General features: G+C 37.9%; 1 protein-coding gene across 13 annotated transcripts in view; it reads right to left on the bottom strand.

Annotated features, from left to right (window-relative positions):
- Positions 1-19,784, bottom strand: part of Spag9 (sperm associated antigen 9) — a 117,463-nt gene that overhangs the window by 37,017 nt on the left and 60,662 nt on the right. For 7 of the 13 annotated variants that reach the window (XM_051198129.1, XM_051198284.1, XM_051198365.1 and 4 more), the window contains 7 exons: positions 16,528-16,735; positions 15,595-15,694; positions 11,131-11,252; positions 5,034-5,045; positions 2,901-2,958; positions 2,568-2,720; positions 1,329-1,380 (listed from right to left, as the gene is read on the bottom strand). In XM_051198129.1, the coding sequence (XP_051054086.1) occupies positions 1,329-1,380; positions 2,568-2,720; positions 2,901-2,958; positions 5,034-5,045; positions 11,131-11,252; positions 15,595-15,694; positions 16,528-16,735 (705 nt within the window). The remainder of the gene's footprint in view (positions 1-1,328; positions 1,381-2,567; positions 2,721-2,900; positions 2,959-5,033; positions 5,046-11,130; positions 11,253-15,594; positions 15,695-16,527; positions 16,736-19,784) is intronic. The other 6 variants (XM_051198206.1, XM_051198438.1, XM_051198524.1 and 3 more) reach the window with 1 other exon arrangement.

Genomic DNA, 19,784 nt, shown 5'->3' with positions numbered 1-19,784 from the left:
CTGTAAATATGTTTTTTGTATTGGCTAATGAATAAAGCACTGTTGGCCAATAGAAAAGCAAGATAGGCAGGACTAGGAGACTAGGAGGAGAAAGGAAGGGGTAGGGAGGAGTTTCAAGATGGAGGACGGAGAATAGAATGCTGGCCCCTCTCTCCGGTAAGATAAGATCATGTGGAAGTACTTAGATTAATAGAAATGGGTTAATAATTAAGACATAGACTAGCTAATAAGAAACTAGTAACTGGCCAACAGCATTTATATCAAATACAGCGTTTCTGTGTATTATTTGGGGGCTGATGTGGCTGTGTGACCTGACCGGTGAGGGAAAATATACATAATAGTGAGGGACATTTCTGACAATATTCTTTAAAAATTATATTTATAATTTAGTGTGTTAATAATTTAAGAAACAGTGGGAGAGAGATGCCATGTAACAGAGCTCATGTGGATGGAGGATTTTATTTGGGGAGGGGAATAGGAAAAGGGGGAAGAGAGGGACCAGCCTCTGGAGACCAGGGACAACAGAAGAGAGGAAGGAAGGCAGGGTGGCCCAATGTAGCTGATGAGCAAAGACTACAAAATGTCTTCACCATAGGACTCTGGGTTGGTCAGGTATCTGCCTGAATGTTGACAGCACATGTGTGCAAGGGATGCTCTTAGTGGCTACAGCTAAGGGCCCTGGGGGTAGGCTATCGTCATGCCTGAAAGGCTAGCAAGCACATGCAGGTAGGGAAGTGGTTGTGGTTGATGGTGTCTCCTTCTAGGTCCCCAAGGGTAGGCCAGCATAATGCCTGAATGCTAACAGTGTGCCTATGTGTTTTGTGTATAATGTGTATCTATGTATGTGTGTGGATGCATGCATTCTACAACACACATGTGGACAACTTGTGGGAGTTAGTGTTCTCTTTCTACTTTGTGGTTCTGGGGATTGAACTCAGGTCATCAGGCATGGCTACAAGTACCTTTACATGCTGAGGTATCTTGGGGGCCCATCTAGAAAATTTAATTAATGCCTTCTTCTGAATTCTAGGGACCAGGTACACTTGTGGTGTACAGACACACAGGCAAGCAAAACATATAAACTTAAGAGTGTGTATGTGTGTGTGTGTGTAAGTTTGAGGCCTGTCTGGGCTACCTAACAAAACCTTACTTTATAAAAATCAGAAACAATAGTATGCAACCACACATCAGAGCAATGAACCACTGAGGAAAAGTGAGCACACAGCTCTAGAAACACAGCATGTAGATACCATGTAGAAACATGAACCAGCTTATTTGTGAACCATAATACTAAATAATAGTAAGGAATTCCCAAATCATAAACTTACATCATCATCATCTTTTGCTTTTTGCCTTGCATCTTCAGCTTCTGCACGAGCTCTAGTGGGGGGGGGGGGCGGCAAAATAACATGTTATTAGAATTGAATTAATCTTCAAAATTAATGAGAGAAAAGGTAAGTGTTTTAATTGCCACTAAGAGATTATTTTTCTTTTGTCCAAAGGTTAGATTGCTGTGTTTAATTTTGAAAAATGTTATCACAACACTTCTTAAAATAAAATCAGGTTGGGCCAGGCATGGTGGTGGTACACACTTACATAATCTGAGCATTTGGGAAGTTGAGGCAGGAGGATTAGGAGTTCAAGGTCATTTTCAGTTACATAATAAGTTTAAGGCTAGCCCGGGCTACATATGACCCTGTCTCAAAAAATAAACTTAAAAAACAAAAACAAAAACAAAACAGATTAGCCACAGCAGCAATATGCCCATATCTTAGCTTCTTGCAGTCAGAGGACAAGAGTTCAAGGCCATTCTCTGCTATACGTAGTGAATTAGAGGCCAGCCTATCTCATGAACAAAAAATAAAAACAAAAACAAGTTAAATGAGGGAAAATCATAAATTTTATAACTTTTTAAAATTGAAGATTTAAGGTCTTTTGCTGTGTATTTTTTATTTTATTTATGTGTGAGCATATGAGTTCGTATGCGTGTACTGGTCATTGTAGACAATTAATATGGATGTTGGGGACTGAACTCAGGACCTTTGGAAAAGCAGCACGTACTCAACCATTTATCCTATCCTTTATTTGTGAATATGTGCGCAGAGGTCAGAAAAGGGTGTTGGATGCCTTGAAGCTGGGGTGATAGGCAATTGAGAGCTACCTGGTGTGGGTGGTCTCTGGTCTGCTGGAAAAGCAAGCAACAAGTGCTCTTAACTGCTAATCCATCTCTCCAGCCCACAGTTACAATTTTTGACACCAACATGAATAGGGAAAAGAAAAACAAAACAAAAGCAAAAGGACGTTTTGGTTAAGAGATTGGAAAACAGGCCAGCTCATAGCAGAGACAAAGGGCTGAGACACTTTACTTTCTCCAGGTTGTTCTTGTCCCTTCCTGGTTTGAGTGATCTGAAGGCCTCAGTCTCAGGGTTCTACCTACAATCTTTTGAGATACCCTGGCAAAGCATTTGGGTCAGAGCAAGAGTGTGATCATAGCTATGCACACATGGATGACAGTCTCAGTGTCAAAGGCTAGAAGTGCCTGGAATCCAGAAACTGTTGAAACTTACTTCCTGAGCTCCTCCTCCAGCTCTTTGTTCTTCTCCTCTAGTTTCAGCTTGGCCTGTTTCACAGCCTCCAGTTCTCCCTGCAGCACATCTTTCTCACAGGTCAGCTCATCCACCTTTGCTATTAAATCATTCTTCACTACATTCAAAGCATTTCTAAAAAACACATATTTCAAATGCATCATTACAAATCACTTCAGTGTTTTTAGACTAAAGTAACTGTCAAATCATAAAGCTGAACAACTGAGAACTTAAAACAGCAATGCTGTGTTAAACTGATATAAAATCACTGATTTGGTTAGAAGAAAATGCGTTTCTTTTTTATTGCATACTTACTTGGTTTCCAGCAGCTGTGTGTTCTCTAGTATGAGATTCTCCACTTCACGACCCATTCCTACAGATGAAAAATGGTAAAAACTTTGAAAATAAGTTTATCAAAAATTACATATAAACTATGGCCCTAAGTTTTACTATTTTAACCTTTACTTTAATCATATTTTGTCTATGTCATTTATGTATTTATTGTAAGGATTATGGAATTATAAATACTCATCACAGACCAAAGCTAAGGAATTTATTGGCTAAACTCTTTGCTATTGTCGCTTTTGTTTTTGAAATGGGTCTTGCTATGTTATATTGTTCAGACTGTCTTAATTTCCTTGGCTTAAGTGATCTTCCTTCTTAGACTTCCCAAAAGCTGGTGTTGCAGATGCAAGCCACCACTGAGCTCTTCTTGGCCAGTTCTTTACATCTATCAGTTACATTTTGTTTTGCATAGATAGTATTTCAGAAAGATCAAGACTTTTCTGCCAGATTTTCTTATTTTGTTTTATTTTGCTTTGCTTTGCTTTGTTTTGAGACAGCCCTGTTTGTTCTGGAACTCACTTTGTAGCCAGGCTGGCCTTGAATTCACAGAGATCTGCCTGCCTCTGTTCCAAGTGCTGAGATTGAAGGTGTGTGCCGACACCACCCCAGATATTCTTAATACATATTACTATTTAGGGGAAAAATGAGCATTGATAGAGATCAGAAAAAATTTCTAAATCACAGCTGATGTTGTAGGCTTCTGCCTAAGAAATTATATTTGACTAATAGAGGAGAAGCAGAAGTAAGGGTAAAGATAGAACCCCAAGACAGAAAACCTTACCAAAGAAATTATGGTCTTAAAGCCCATGCATTCCATGTAAAGCAAAAACAAAGAACAAGAAATGTTTTATGTAAAAAACATCATGAAAACATATCATTAATCTATAAAGTTCTATGCATGATATGAAAAAACATCTGGACTCACAATGTTATGACTCAAGGCATAATGATGTGCAAAAGGCAGAAATAAATGATTTCTGATATACTTAAAAATGCTTAATCAATTCCTCCTCATAATAGTTTGAATATAATTGTAATGAAAATTCCAACTCAGCACTACAAAGTATTCCTACAAAGTGCCACACATGAAATAATAATTCAGTTGTCACTTTATAGAATTGTTCTTAATATTTTATTGAGAACTAAAAGATATAAAGAGTATTTAGTGGAAGATTCAATATAGTCACCTTTCAGAAAAATAAAGCTATTTGCTTCTTATAAGAGATTGAAGAAATAAAATAGTTGGAGGAAGAGAAAAAAAAAAAAAGGAACAAAATCACTTCAAGCAAAACAAAGCAAAAAACCCCCTGATCACTCACCCCAAGACTCATGAGACAATGTTAGAGAATGACACAGCAGGAGAAGCAATATTTATAGTTCAAGAAAACAAAAAGGAAATATTTCTAAAAAAAACATTATTTAAGGCCAAGGAGTTAGCATACATTATCCTTTTACTTAAAAAAAAAAAAAAGTTAATATTACAGCTGGGCACTGGTGGTGCATGCCTTTAATCATAGTGCTTAGGAGGCAGAGGCAGGGGAATCTATGTGAGTCTGAGGACAGCCTATTCTATAGAGTGAGTTCCAGGACAGCCAGGGCTACAAAGAGAAACTCTGTCTCAAAAATAAAGCGTTAACATTCCTAATGATTTTTAAGTGATTTAAAACAAAATATGCCTGGGAATGTTAAATTTTAATGCGGACATATGGATTCCTAATTCGTCCATATTACAATTTTTCAAATATTCTCAAACAACAGAAATAGTAGCACATTCAATCACTGTGTTCACCACAAACTGGGGTGGTGCAGCTGAAAGCTTCCAAATTCCATCCCCAAAATGATGCCAAGATATTTTCCTTAAATACTAACACTAACATTTTAGTAAAGGTTCAGAGACAGAATAAACAGCTCAGACTCCATGAAAAAGCATATATAGCAACTATGGCAAACTCTCAACACATTTAGAGCAGCATAAAAGCTAGAAATATATGCAGAGAAAAATAGTCAGGCAGGAAACAAATAATGAAAAAGCATCAAATGAGAACAGCCAAGAGCACCTAGCTTAAAAAGCAGCAATAGGAAAGTATTTAAAAACATACACACCAGAATATTCCCCTGGGTAAGCATCCCAAGAGAAAAATGAACAAGAAGCTCAATTAGATTGTTTCCAGAAAGCAAGAACTAAACCCATTTATTTTAAAACAAGAAAGATCTGACAAAGCAATTGAATCAATATAGCAAAACCATCAACTATATACAATAAAGTGTAAATGTTATAAAAGGAAAAAAAATGGGTACTTCTGAGGAGCATACCTTACAATTCCAAATGTTTCAATTAAACTTACACACACTAACTGAAGAATTACCTTAAAATGTAGCAGCATTATTCAATTTTTTTTTGAAATCTATCGGTAAAACTAATAAGAAAAATACAACCTGAAGTGGCCTTATCTCTATTCCAGATTTTAAGTATAAATAATATTCACATAAATTTTGCCTATAAAAATAAGCAAAAACAACAAAAAACAAAAGCAAAAAACAAAGAAAAACACCTTGTTCTGCAGTAATTTTATTTAGAACTGTCAAGATAGTTCAAGAAAAGGGCACATAGCATCTGGATGATTTGCAATTCCTTGAGAATGCATGTATCATTTTAGCCAGCTGTATACATTCTTATACACACACTCTCTTTATAAAAAAACAAAACAAACAAACAAACAAAAACTTCCTATTAAAGGACTCTTTATCTCAAAAGATAAACCACAGATTTTGAAGTGAAGCAAAAAGGACTATTTCACATTCCCATTCACTTGAATATTGTGCTGTGCTAAATCTGCAACAGCGATGAAATCCAAACAAAACACAGTTGCTTAACAGTGGTGGCACACACCTTTAATCCCAGCACTTGGGAGGCAGAGGCAGGTGGATCTCTGTCAGTTCAGGCCAGCCTGGTCTGCAGAGAGAGTTTCAGGACAGACTCCAAAGCTACACAGAGAAATCCTGTCTCAAAAAACTAAAACCAAAACCAAACCAAATAAAACACAGTTGTGTCTGACACACTGAATTTATAGTCTGTCCAGGGAAACTGATACAGAAAAAAAGTATGACGAATGGTATAATGAAATTCACTACTACGGACAAGGATGAGTATGCTTAGGGGATCAAAGCAGAGTTCCTAGAAGACATACCACTTAAGTAGGGACAAGAAAGACAAATAGGGACAAATAGGGACAAGACAAACAAATAGGATCTGAAGGCTGGCTATGAGGGAAAGTGAGAGGTATGATGGACAGTTCAATGATGGCAAAGAGGTTCACTCACTGAGATAGAAATAGTGGAGAACTGCCTGATGAGTCTGTTTTCTACTCTGCATTGTCCCAATATCTAGACTGGTCTGTAGCAACAGCAGTATGTCATCATCATACAACAACAGAAAAGCAGGACAAGAAATGGGAGGGTGGTGAATAACTTTCACAGAAAGTAGAATTTTTACTTTGAAAAAGGAAAGGACCAAAACCCAGGCATGGTGGTGTACACTTGCAAACCCAGCAATAAGAAGCTGAAGCAAAAGGATTGCCAATAATTCCAAAGACAGCCAGGGCTTGGGGCGGGGGTGACAGGGCTCTTAGTAAAAGAGTAAAGTTAAAAATTCATAAGAATGAACAAACAATATCTTGGAAGTAGAATAACCAAGTGTATGATTTCCAAATTATAGAGAGCAGTCGTAGAGAACTAAATTGAGAAAAGGGCCATCCAAAGTAAGAAAGTTAAGGAATGAGACATTAATAAAAAGAAAGGGAAACAAAGGTGGGCTGTGGTGGCACACACCTTTAACCCCAGCACTAGGGAGGCAGACCTCCAAGTTTGAGACCAGCACGGTCTACAGAGTGAGTTCCAGGACTGCTAGGGCTACACAGAGAAACCCTGTCTTGAAAAACTAAAAGAAGAAGAAAACAAAAAACAATTGGGATTATCTTTTTCAGTTATTAAATCAAAGTAATCTCTGGGTTAGACATATGTACCGTGAATAAAGTAAACAATTCTAGAACAAAAGTTTGATAACAAAACCAAGCAAAATGAATAACAGGAGATAAAGAAATGGACTATGCACTTACTCATCAACCCAAGTCTAATACAGTGGCTGACACAAGTATACCCTACTATACAGTAGGGTAGCCTTATTATTGGCCCCTGAATTGCACAGAAACCATTTACCATCTTTTTAGAGGTGGGGTCTCATGTATCTTGAAGACAAAATTGAACTTTGTACTGTCTTTACCTCCCAAGTGCTGAAATTAATGGTGTATGCTACAACAGCAGGCTCGGTAGTGTGAGAATGAAGCCCAGGGCTTCCTGTATTCTAGGCAAGCACTCTATCAACTGAGTTCCATCCCTGGTCCTCATTTACCACCTTTGACTAAAGTATTTATATATGTATAAGTCACTCTTTTTAACATATTATTAAAATGTTGTAATCCGGAATGTTCTAGAGCTATATATGCCAATAGCCGCAAAGCAGAAAAGAGTAGCTTTAATATGAAAAGGAAACCAAAAAAATTTGCTTTTAATCTGTAATTAATTTTCTGACTTTCAAAAAGTTTAACTAAATGACCACCATTATTTCTAGCTACTAGGTAGCTTAATTCTTTATAGTGAAAGAAAGTTATGGGGTCATTACTCACTACTGTGCTTTATAAAGTGATGTACACAAATAATCCTCCTAAGTACTTCATTCAAAGGGCAGCAGAAAGGACACAGTGATAAGTGATTCTAGTGGTTGTTACATAATTCTAAGCATTTGTCAAAAACTTAAGAAGTTGTACTCAGCAAGCATGAGCATATTCATTGGCCTCTGTCTACTGAGTGTGGATGCAATAGAGCTGCTGCCTCAAGCTCTTACCCCTGTAATCTCCTTGTAATGATAGATTAGGACATCAAACTAATACTGGATAAAGGCAACTTCAAGACAGAAGAATTTATTCTACTTTGAGTTCACTGGATTAGATCTTAAAAGAGTAGTTTCTGCCGGATGTGGTGGTGCACACCTTTAATCCCAGCACTCCCTCCATTGGCAGTGGCAGGTGGATCTCTGTGAGTTGGAGGCCAACATGGTCTACAATGTGAGTTCCAGCACAGCCAGGGCTACAGAGAAACCCCACCTCAAAAACAAAACAAAAAACCCAACAACAAAAGCCCTATTAAACAAACAAACTAACTAATTAATTAAATAAATAAACAAAACAGAAGCTTCTGATGACTGCAGGAGGTAAGGATCCTAACTTGTCAAAGTTACAATGATAAGTTATGACGGAGTGTTCCTCTCTAAGTGAAACATCTCTATCACCTCCTCTAAGGCTCAGGGAACAAGGAGGAAGAGGGTGATAAGAATATAAAGGCTGGAGTGTAAGGTGATGTGCTGCAAAAAGATGTGTCTCCTGAACTCATTGCAGTCATGGTTACCTGCATAAGATTTCATCATGGAGGGAGCATGGGCATATGAAACTCCACCCTCCTCTCTGAAGGATTATTGGTAGTTATTGGTTGCTGGGTGTAGGGTGTCATTTTCATAAGTGGTATACCCATGAAAAGTAGTCCATGCCCCAATCAACAGCCTCTCATACATGTGCATGCAAGTAACCCACAAAGGGCAGGAAAGCAGAAGGGGAGCTCTCAGGAGGAAGAGTTCAGCTGCAGAGAGGGACATGAGGAAAGACAATGGAGCGGAAGTGGTCAAATGCATTATATGCATCTAAGAAACCTTCAAAGAATAAGAAGTTTTAGGAGATTTCAAACAAACAAAAAAAAGGAGTTGTAAAATACAATACATTTTTTCTGTGTGCAAATCTCAATATGTATTTTTAGAAATACATTTTAAATTCTTCCTAGCAATTTTTTGAATTTGTCCTTAAATTTGCTGGAGAGTCAAGTTTTCTAAGCCAATCACCTTTTTTTTTTTTTTTTTTTTTTAATTGGGTTGTGTGAACATCTGTGTAGATGACTATACATTTGTGCACAAGTGCATTCCCTGCCAGTGAAACCAGAGGACACCAAGCAGGAGTCCATTCTCTCCTTCTATCATGTGCCTCCTGAAATTGAACTAGGCGGTCAAGTTTGGTGCTGAGTGCCTGCCATCACTCACTGAGCCATCTTGCTGTCCCAATTGATCAAACTTTCAAAGCACTTTTTCATGTGAAACCGAAAACGAAGGTGTAAATTTAAATGTGACGTTTCCTCAAGAACTATTCTTTCTGAGCCTCCCTTGAGAAAAGTACTTCATTTAATTCCTACAAAGTTTTATTTAAGATTTTAATGGTGGGAGTCTATGTTCAATTACAAACAGTTAAACTGACAGACTTTTAAATCTTGATTACTACCTACATGTTTACATAGGACTTTTATGTGGGGAGGTAGGGCTTAGGGTATTATTATTATTATTACCACATGTACAGATGTTCTGCCTGCATGTATGTCAGTGTGTTATGTGCATGCCTAATGCCCATGGAGGCCAGAAGAGGGCATTGGATCCTGTGGAACTGTAGTTACAGATGACTGTGAGCTGTACTAGAAGAGCAGCCATTGCTCTCAACAACTGAGTCATTTCTCCCGCCCTGTGTTTGTGTTGTTGTTTTTGTTTGTTTGTTTTTTGAGATAGGGTCTCACTGTATATCATCTCAGGTTGACTTTCAACTCACAGAGATCCATCTACCTCTGCCTTCTGGGTACTAGGATTAAAGGTGTACATCACCACACTCTTTCTAATTTATTGAAGTTGAGTTTTCCTGTGTTGTTCAGGCTGGTCTTTCACAGTTCCCTTCCCTCTACAACCCGAGGACTGTGCTACTATGGCTGACTGAACTTGCAATTTAAAATAAAAACCATAATTGACAATCAATAAATTTAACATAAATTAATGTAAGCAATTTACCCCATTCCATATTTATTAGATTGGACAAGCACAGCTTTCTAAGAACAGTGTAGTCATTAGTATTATGACAGTAAGAAAAACTTTTTTTGTTGTTAAAGCCTACTTTGTACCTAAAGTAAAAGATTGAAAATTCTATGACTTTCAATTTCTACACAGTGTTAAACTACAAGGAAGGTATGATAAAAACTAATTCAATTTGCATTTAAATTTAAACCAGAACAAAGAATTCTTGCTGAAAGGAACCTAAAGATATTCTGCAGAGGACGGGCTAGTAAACTTTTACTTTAATGGGACCAATGGAATTATTTTATGTTTTTGTATTCCATATATTTTCTGCAAACCATTCAACTCTAATATTGTTGAATAAAGGCCATCAGAGATAGTAAACAAACAAAAAAAATGTAGGAAGACTTTTTATTTTTTTTTATTTTATTTTATTTATTTATTTATTTATTTTTTGGTTTCTCTAGATAAGGATTCTCTGTATAGCTCTGACTATCCTAGAAATCAGTCTGTAGACCAGGCTGGCCTCACAGAGATCACCATGCTCTGCCTCCCTAGCAGAGGATTAAAGGCATCTTTCACCACTCCCAGCTGAGAAGAGCTGTAGAGGTTAGCTGGTGTTATCCCACAAACCCATCTAACAGACTGTTAAACAGAGTGTAACTCCTATGTTTACATACAATGAAATGTCAAAACAGAAAAAAAAAGGGTTAACAATTTGGCAAAGATAACCCAGAAAATGTATAGTGGAAGAGTTGAATACAATATTTCTCCAAATCCCAGTTATGTGCTCAACAACACAAACTTTTTTTGCTTGTTTGGGGAGGGAGACAACATAGCAGCAGTGCTAGGAACTGGGCTATAACCCTAGCTCAACACAAGCTTTAAAATGACTATGGAATATAAAAACATTTAATTAAGGTCAACAAAACACAATAAGATTTAAATAAGCCAAGAACTATTTGTGCCACCAATCATACATGTACACACAAACACATGCCACACTGTTCCTGATGTGTAATATCTATCTATATTTAGAATATAGCAATTCAATAAACTTGTAATGTGAATTAAAAATATAAATTTAAATGTAAATTCAATTTTTGTCATTTCTAAATATGAAGATGCTTTTTATTAAAACTTCTATGATATCAAATAATAGGTTCTAAGTAATTTCTAAAGTACAATAACCTTGTACCATCAGGCAATCAGGACATTTTAATGAGACCTATTTTTAAACAGTATGGCATTTCTCCAGAGGAGCTGTCATACCTAGTAAATCTGCTCCTTCATCCACATCTCCAATGAGGCCTGAGCCAGCTGAAGACAGTTCTTCAAAGAGAGACTCTGTATTTCGATCAAAAGCTTTGTTCTCTATGCCTTTGGTGGGAGTGCTATACAACAAAAACAATAAAGCCAAATCAACAAATTACAAAGACTTTCTGATAATGTATTTTAAATATGATTCAGCAGCATAGTAATTTCTTACAGCTTTCATTTACTATAAAGTATCAACCTAAAAAGATTTCTCAGTGGTTTTCCAAGGAACTTCCACATATCATACAGAGAGTTATGCTCCTACTCAGAAGTCCCAACAGCTACTTGGGTCTGTATTACATACGTTCTCTATTTTAGTTATAGCTACTCCACAAAGCATATGCTATTATTACCCCAATTTTATTAATAAGGAAAATATTAAGGAACTTGATAAAATCGTTCAGCAATTAGATGGAAGAAGAATTCAAACTAAGGCAATGTTGATTTATTTTACTTTTTGAGACAGGGTCTCATGGCATCCAGGTTGGCCCCAATCTTGCTTTGAAGCTGAGAATGACCATGAACTTCTGATCCTCTAGTGAAAGGCTTGTACAACAAGCCTGACAAAAATAAAGACACTAAAGAGAGTCTGCATCTCTCAATCTGACTGTCAGACTATTGAGACAACAAACCTCACAAAATGTGAATTTCCCCAGGAATTTCATGCCAGGAGAAGGAAAAGGTAACAGCCAGAGGGATAACCTGTCTCCCTGAGAGAGATTTCACACAATTTTAACAACTTGTCAGAGCACCTTACAGGGTGAGACTAAGTCTAGACAGTGATGGGTCTGTAACCTTACTTCAGATCCTCAAAGAAGGTTTTGTGGGTTCCTCTCTCAATGTGGCCAATATTAAATAAATCAATCCCCCCCTTTCTGCTTCCTACTTTTAGTATGGCTTTTATTTGGCTTACTGAGGATGGATGGATGGACCAGACTTGGGGCATAGATTTTGACCCCTCCAAGTTAGATAAGGCTTACACTACCATTTCTGGTCAATACAGTGCTAGAGATCAATCCCAGGGCTTTGTGCTTGCTAGACAAGCACTCTGCCAACTGAACTACAACCTCAACAGAATCAATAATCTTAACTATAATGCTAAACTATCTAGTACAAATTGGCATGGTTTTAAGATTATCTTTTGTTTTTCTAAAAATGACACTAGAAGCCAGGCATGGGGGCACATGTCTTTATTCTAGACTCAAAGAGGCACACGCAGATCACTGTGAGCTCCAGGTCAGCCTGGTCTACATATTGAGTGGCCAGCCAGAAATACATAGTAAGACACTGAAAAGATAGAAAGGGAGGGAGGGAGGGAAGGAGGGAAGGAGGGAAGGGAGAGGAAGAAAGGAAACCTCTTATTTAAAAATGAAAATTAAAAAGTTTTAAAAGGGGTGTGATATAGTGGTATCTTTTCTGCCAGTGGATTTGTGGAGGTGGTAGCATCCTGGGGGTGTGGCTTTAGGTGTGAGGACATGACCCCTTATAAGCAAGAGGAGGGTCTGGCTTGCTCTCTTGGGTTATGGTCAAAGCATCTGGAAGGGCAGGCTGCATCTTCAGGAGCAAGAACACGGAGACAGTTATTTACCATCACTGTGTGAGTGCTCCCCTAATAAATATCTGTTAATCATTTATCTCAGTTTTGTGGACTCCATTAAACTCACCTTCAGTGTGCAGACATTGACCCCTTAGGATGCGGCCACCACTGCAAATCCACTGGTGGAACAAGATGCTACTACACAGTGTGAAGATGAGTTGTTCAGTGATAAAGTACTTGCCTAGCATGTATGAGAACTTAGGTTCAATCCTCAGTACTTAACAGAGAGAAGAAAAGATGTCAAGTGAAACTGAACTTGGTATAACCAGAATTTAAGAGGCTAAGATAGGAGAATCATCAACGAAAGGCCAGCCAGGGCTTTATTGCAAGACTCTGTGTTATAAAACCAAACCAACCCAACTGAACTCTGTGACAAAGAAGCAGTACTTTCACAGTTCTCAAAGTGTTTTCTAACCTGCACTTGTATATTTAAGCAAACTACCAAATCATGAAGCAGGTCTACAAATGATATTTGTCATATTTAATTTTAGTCCTTAAAAATTCCTGCTCAAGCACCCTTCAAAGATCCAGAAAGCTAGTAAGGAATACAAACTCTGTAGAAATAAAGGCACATATCAAAAAGCAGATGACATGGGATACAGAAAATAAAGGTGAAGATATTCCCAGGTATTGTGGGCATAAGGCAAGGTGGTAGAGGTCTCCAAGTGCTAAGGAGAGGAAAATATAGTAGCAACCAATGTAGGCCAATCAGTGTCCTTTTGAGTGTTATTTAGTACTCTGCCAGGTCTTTCATGCAAGCCCCATCCATCCCTCCTCCCTTTGCCTTATAGTGATTTTTAGTATCTCTGCCTGGTAGTTAAGAATAATAGTAAGGTTATAGGTCATCATATATAGGGGATAAAGAAGCCAAAAAATGCATAAAAGACTCAAACCCATTGTATACAGGACTCTGCTTTTGGGAAACTCCTGCAGAGCCTATGCTAGCACATGACAAAGGGTCTTGGTGTCCCGTTTCTCTGAAGAGAAGGACTGAAACAGCAGAACTAGGTAAACACCACATGAGAAAGGAACTAGAAGGCTGAGGTGCGGCAGAGTTGTGAAAAACAAATAGATTTGGGGTCTGGTCATACTGAGGATCTCATACTTAGGAAATGCACCGCCTGTCCATGTGAGTGCTAAGTTCATGGACACTATAAAAAGGAAACATTTCACCAATTCCAGGGAAATACAAAGCATGGAAAGAAAATTTGTTTTATGGCTAAACTGTAATATTTGTATAGCCATACTAATATCAATAATAAATTCTAATTTAACTAAAATTAAGATATAGTAAAATTTAGAAAATGAAAAGATAGGTGTCACTAAGTGCAATCCCTAGCCCTGTTATAATAGAAAAGAATAGAGAAGCAAGATCTGAACCTACCAGTCTTTCTCTATCTAGGGTTATTCTTATCCTGACGCCCACACACTTAACCATTGTGTCATAGTACTCGATGCTTAGAAGGAATTTATAAATGATGCATGTTTATGGCTATGGTGGTTTGAAAGAAAATGGCCCCTAGGGGAGTGACACTATTAGGAGATGTGGCCTTGTTGGAGAAGGTCTAGACTTGTTGGAGAAGTGTGTCACTGTGGCGGCGGGCTTTGAGGTCTTATGTAGCTCAAACCATGCCCAGTGAGACAGTTCATTTCCTGTTGCCTGCGAGATGTAGAACTCTCAGTTCCAGCATCATGTCTGCCTGCAAAGCTCCATGCTTCCCACCATGATGGTAATGAACTAAATCTCTGAAGCTGTTATCCACCACAATTAAATGTTTTCTTTGTAAGAGTTATGTAGTCATGGTATCTCTTTCCAGCAATAGAAACTCTAAGACAATGGCCATTATTCATTAAGGTAAATCTGTTTAGGAAACTCAAAGCTCAGTTCTAATCACTGTATTTTGGATAATCTTGATGATAACATTACCTGGCCATTTTCCTGCTATCATGAAACAACCTTCCCATGTAATTCCCTAATAATGAAATAATTGCAGTTCTAAACAGAATGCTTACACTTCCTCATTTGTGAGAAAAAACAAAGTTCGTTCAAATTTTTACTTCCTCTCTTTGTTTCTTCAGGCCAGAAGAATTACTTCTTGGTTCTTTCCTCCTTCATCTGCTATCGTGTGACTGTGTCTCCTCCAGAACTAGGTGACATCAATGCTACTAAGAGAGGGGCTTTAAGGGGGTAATTAGGCCATAAGGGCTCCTCCCTTGTGAAACTGAGGTAAGGTCCCTTGGAGAGACACTTCACATACAGCTTTAAGCTAATCTGTTCTTCTGCCTTCTACCATGAAAGGATACTACATCTTCTCCTCCAAGGGATCCATAAAGAAGACATCATCTAGGAAAAAGAACAGCCTACACAGGACAACTGAACCAGCAGGGCCTTGATCTTGGACTTCTTAGCTTGAGCATTATGAGAAAATAAGTATGTTCTTTATATATGAATCAGTATCATTTATTTTTGTGGCAACACACAAAAAAACATCATCCTAATTGTGTCCTAATTCCTAATGCTGCTAGAAAAATGTTCCCCACAATTTAAAACACAAACTGTATTCAGCTTCAAAAGCAGAAACTGAATTTTATAGTACCAATGGTGGCACACGCCTTTATTTAATCCCAGCTTGGGAGGCAGAGGCAGGCAGATCTCTGTGAGTTCAATGCCAGACTGGTTTACAGAGTGAACTCCAGGACAGGCTCCAAAGATACAAAGAGAAACAAAACAAAACAAAAACAAACAAACAAACAAAAAACAAGAATGTTAATCAGAATGAAAAAAAAAATTAAGACAATCATGGAATGTGACATTTTGTTACCTTGAACCTTTATATCCACTGAGGTCTTTGTCCATATCCAATTCAGGAGTGGATTCAATGATTGCTTGAACTTCTGATTTCTCATCATTTTCAGCAGAGTCTAAAGGTAGGATATAATTAAATAAATGCATACATTCTCTTGCCTTTTTGGTTTTAAATATAACTACTGAATAGCCATTTTTGAAAACTCTAAAGGCTGTGCTCTAGGAACCAAGAGGTTAGACAATGTCACATACTGAGTTAACAGTCAATCTGCAGAACTAGTAATAACCAAAACTAGTGTTTTCACCTGTAGTTCTGGGACACACAGTACAACATATCATAGGGACTGATACCATTCCTATTAAAGAGGGATGCCAACCACCTAAGATAGTGGCTCATGCCCATAATCTCAGCACATGGGAAGTAGAGACAGGAGGTCCAGGAGATGAATGAAGGTCACGCATGGCCATATAGTGAACTTGAGGCCAGCCTAGACTACATGATACTATCTCAAAAAAGCAAAACAAACAAACAATAAATAAATAAATGGGGTGGTGGTATTAGCATGATTTACACATGCCTGTAGTCCCGACATTCAAAAGCTAAGGCATGAGAACACTTTAGTTCAAAGCTACAACATAGTTAGGATCTATCATAAGCAAACAAACCTATTTAAGGGGATGAAACACAACACACAGCAGACTATCATATTAAGGTAGAGAACAGGAAATGCTACCTTACTGTTTTTAAACTTTCTTCTTAGCACTAACATTTTTCCCTCCAAAACTTGGTGTAAGCATTACTTCTTTTGAACTTATTTACAACTGATCATAACAAATGATTTATTTTATATAATTTAGAGCAGGTAATACTTCTAAGATAGATTTTTTCATACTTGCATTATGTAAGCTGACTGAATATTTTGCTAGTAAGAACTTAAGATTCACTTACCTGTAGATACATTCCTAGTCTCTTGGGCAACCTGTACTTCTATATGTTTGCTTATCTCTGATTTATTTGGTGTATCTGTGCCTTTTACAAGTCCTTCATTATCTTCCTTTGAGGGAGTATCAGGAGGAATTGCTGACACATCTGAATTTGCTGTGGAAGCTGGAGTGGTAGCTTTAGATCCACCTTGACTAATATCAGAAAGTTCATCCTATAAATAAAACCAATTAAGAAGAAAATTTTAAAGCAATTTATTCTAAAATACCTTAAATATAAGAAATAAACTTGCCCAAAGTTGTATTAAAAAAACAAAAATCAAAAAACAAAAAACATAGAAAGCATCAATGATACTAGACTAACTATAAATAATTGGGTTTTTTTTGTGTGTTGCTTTTCTTTCCTTCCTTCCTCCCTTCCTTCCTTCCTCCCTACCTGTCTTCCTCCCTCCCTCCTTTCTTTCTTTTTTTTTCTGAGGCAGGGTTTCTCTGTGTAACAGCTTAGCTGTCCTGGAACTCACATTGTAACCAGGCTGGCCTGGAACTCAGAGATCCACTTGCCTCTGCTTCCTCGGTGCTGGGATTAAAGGTGTGTGCTACAACTGCCTGGCTATGCAATTTATTTTTTTAAAAAAGAAAAAAAGTTTTTTGTTTTTTTTTCCAGACTAACATGAAATTTTTATAGATAGACAATCTGAAAACAAAAGACTGAAATTATTTGTGGAGTGTGCATGTGTGTGCTTGCCTAACACATGAGACCCTGGGTTTAATACCTAGTACCACACACATGATTTGAGAGCACCAAACTAAGAGAGAATAATCTATACAACAAAATACTATGCAGCCTGTAAAAACTGCATTGTAAGGCTGGGCAGTGGTGGTGTACGACTTTAATACCAGCACTTGTGAGGCAGAGGCAGGTGGATCTTTGTGAGTTTGAGGCCAGCCTGATCTACAAAGTGAGCTGCAGGATAGCCAGGACCGCTACACAGAGAAATAAAAAACAAAAACTGTGTTGTAGTACCCAAGTATAGTGGCTCATGCCTATAATCTTGGCACCCAGAAGACGGAGGTAAAAGGACTGTTCTAAGGTCAAGGCTAGCCTGAGCCACATACCTTCAAGAGAAGGTAGAACAGAGAGTAGAGGAAAGGAGAGAGAGAGAGCACTGAGTTGTAGGGCTAGGGTGTAGCTTGGTGGTAGAGTGATTGTCTAAGAGGCATAATGTTCTCAAATCAATTCCCAGCAACACCAAAAACAAGGTTAAAAACAGTGGCTAAAACAGTGTCTATTTGTTTTTCTCCCTCTTATATATCATTCTAGCTATTAATACCTTGACTCCCAATGTGTGGTTATATTTACCTTAAGTTTTATTTTTCTGTCTAATAAAGAATTCACAATATAAAAGTTTGGCAAAAATCCAGCTCCTGAATATATATACATGTGCACCCGAAAGCATGAAATCAAAGAACCAGGGAAGAGCCAAACCTGAGAAATGAGCAAGACATGTCAAGGTACAGGAGAGTGGTGAGTTAAAACCTCTTCAGAAGAACATCACACACATCAGAGTTGCCCTGGGCTACCCAATAACCTGAGAGCTGTAACTTCCACTTCATACTTTTGCCACATAAAAATATCTTACACTCTAAAATAGCTCACTGTGTGGGCTGCACTTCTGTAGCTGGATCTCAGGGATACAGCATGAGCACCAAGGAGACCTTTGCTTTAAATCTGAGGGGGAACATTTTCAAAGGAGCCCATTTTCCTTGGCCTTCCAGACAGTGATGATAAAGTTCCTACGAAAAGCAAAAAAGCACTTTGACGAGAAGCCAATAAAACAATGTTTGATGCAGCAGAGCACCACCTACCTCTGCTTCTGCCTCTGCCTCATGGAGTACTGGGATTACAGGTAGAAGCTACCTTGTCCAACCCTAGAGTTTTAGATTGGCAAGACAAAGTTCTGAGATGTTTTATAGAAGGATAATGAACTTAAGATTAGTTTGCACTACAAAGAAACTTTGCCTCAAAACTAAAAAAAAATAAGCCAGGCAGGGATGGCACACATCTTTAACCCCAGCACTCAGGAGGCAGAGGCAGGTGGATCTCTGTGAGTTCAAGGCCAGTCTGGCCTAAGATCGAGTTCCAGGACAGCCAAGAACAGTAAGGCTACATAGAGAAACTCTGCCTGGGAGGGAAAAAAAAAAAAAAAAAAAAAAAAAAAAAAAGCAGGCAGATATCCTTGACTTTGAGGCCAACTTGGTCTACATAGCAAGTTCCAGACCAGCAAAGGCTATACAATGAGACCTTATCACCCAAATAAATAAACACACACACTAAATGTTATTTTTATTATGAAGTAAAAAATTTTGTGTTATTACTTTTGGTCTCATTTGGAGAATGGGGTAAAAAGCAATCTGATATCTGTAACATTTCCTACCGGATGTTTTTCTTGTGAGGCTACTAAAAGTCTAGAAACTAGAGAGATGGTCTAGTGGTTAAGAGTAGTAGCTGTTCTTCCCAGCATCCACATGGCAGCCAACAGCAATCCCTAATTCTAGTTCTACATGTATCATGGCCTCCATGGGTACCAGGGACATATATGTTAAACAGATATACATATAGGAAAAATCATATAAAATGAAGGAAGGAAGAAAGAAGGGAGGGAAGGGAGAGAGGAAGGAAGGAAGGAAGGAAGGAAGGAAGGAAGGAAGGAAGGAAGGAAAGAAGGAAGGGGAAACAGCTTTTGTATTATAAGTATGTATGCAGCATGTGTTTATGTATGTGTGCAGAGGACAGCTTAGCTCATTGGTCAGGCATACATCAAATAAGCTAGTTTAGCTGGCCAGTGAGCCCGAGGGATGGATCTGTCTGCTTATTACTTCCTATTACTGTCATTACAAATACCCACAAGCTATCTCCCCAGCCTGCCTGTTTTTCAGATTTAAAGCTTTCAAAATGGATGAAAGTAAACAAGGATCCAGTCCATATGAAATCCTCAGCTGGAACACCCACTATCTTGTAATTTTATGCTGATGTTACTTTCTCATCAAATAAAACTCCAGCTTGAAAGCAACTGGTATACTCTTTTGGTTCACAACTCTACAGCACACAAGGTTCTAAAAAAAAAAGTTCTAAAGGTTTAAAAAAAAGTTCTAAATATTGTTAACTATAGTTCTTACTTGATAATTGTTCTGTTATATATATTTACTATGTTAAAGTTAAAACTTTCTTTTTATTTAGACAGGAAAGAGGAGATGATGGGGTAT

The sequence above is a fragment of the Phodopus roborovskii genome, unplaced genomic scaffold (genome assembly GCF_943737965.1).
Source record: "Phodopus roborovskii unplaced genomic scaffold, PHOROB, whole genome shotgun sequence".
Lineage (NCBI taxonomy): Eukaryota > Metazoa > Chordata > Mammalia > Rodentia > Cricetidae > Phodopus > Phodopus roborovskii.
The sequence above is the reverse complement of the archived record's forward strand: the minus strand, read 5'-3'. Positions and strand labels throughout refer to the sequence as shown.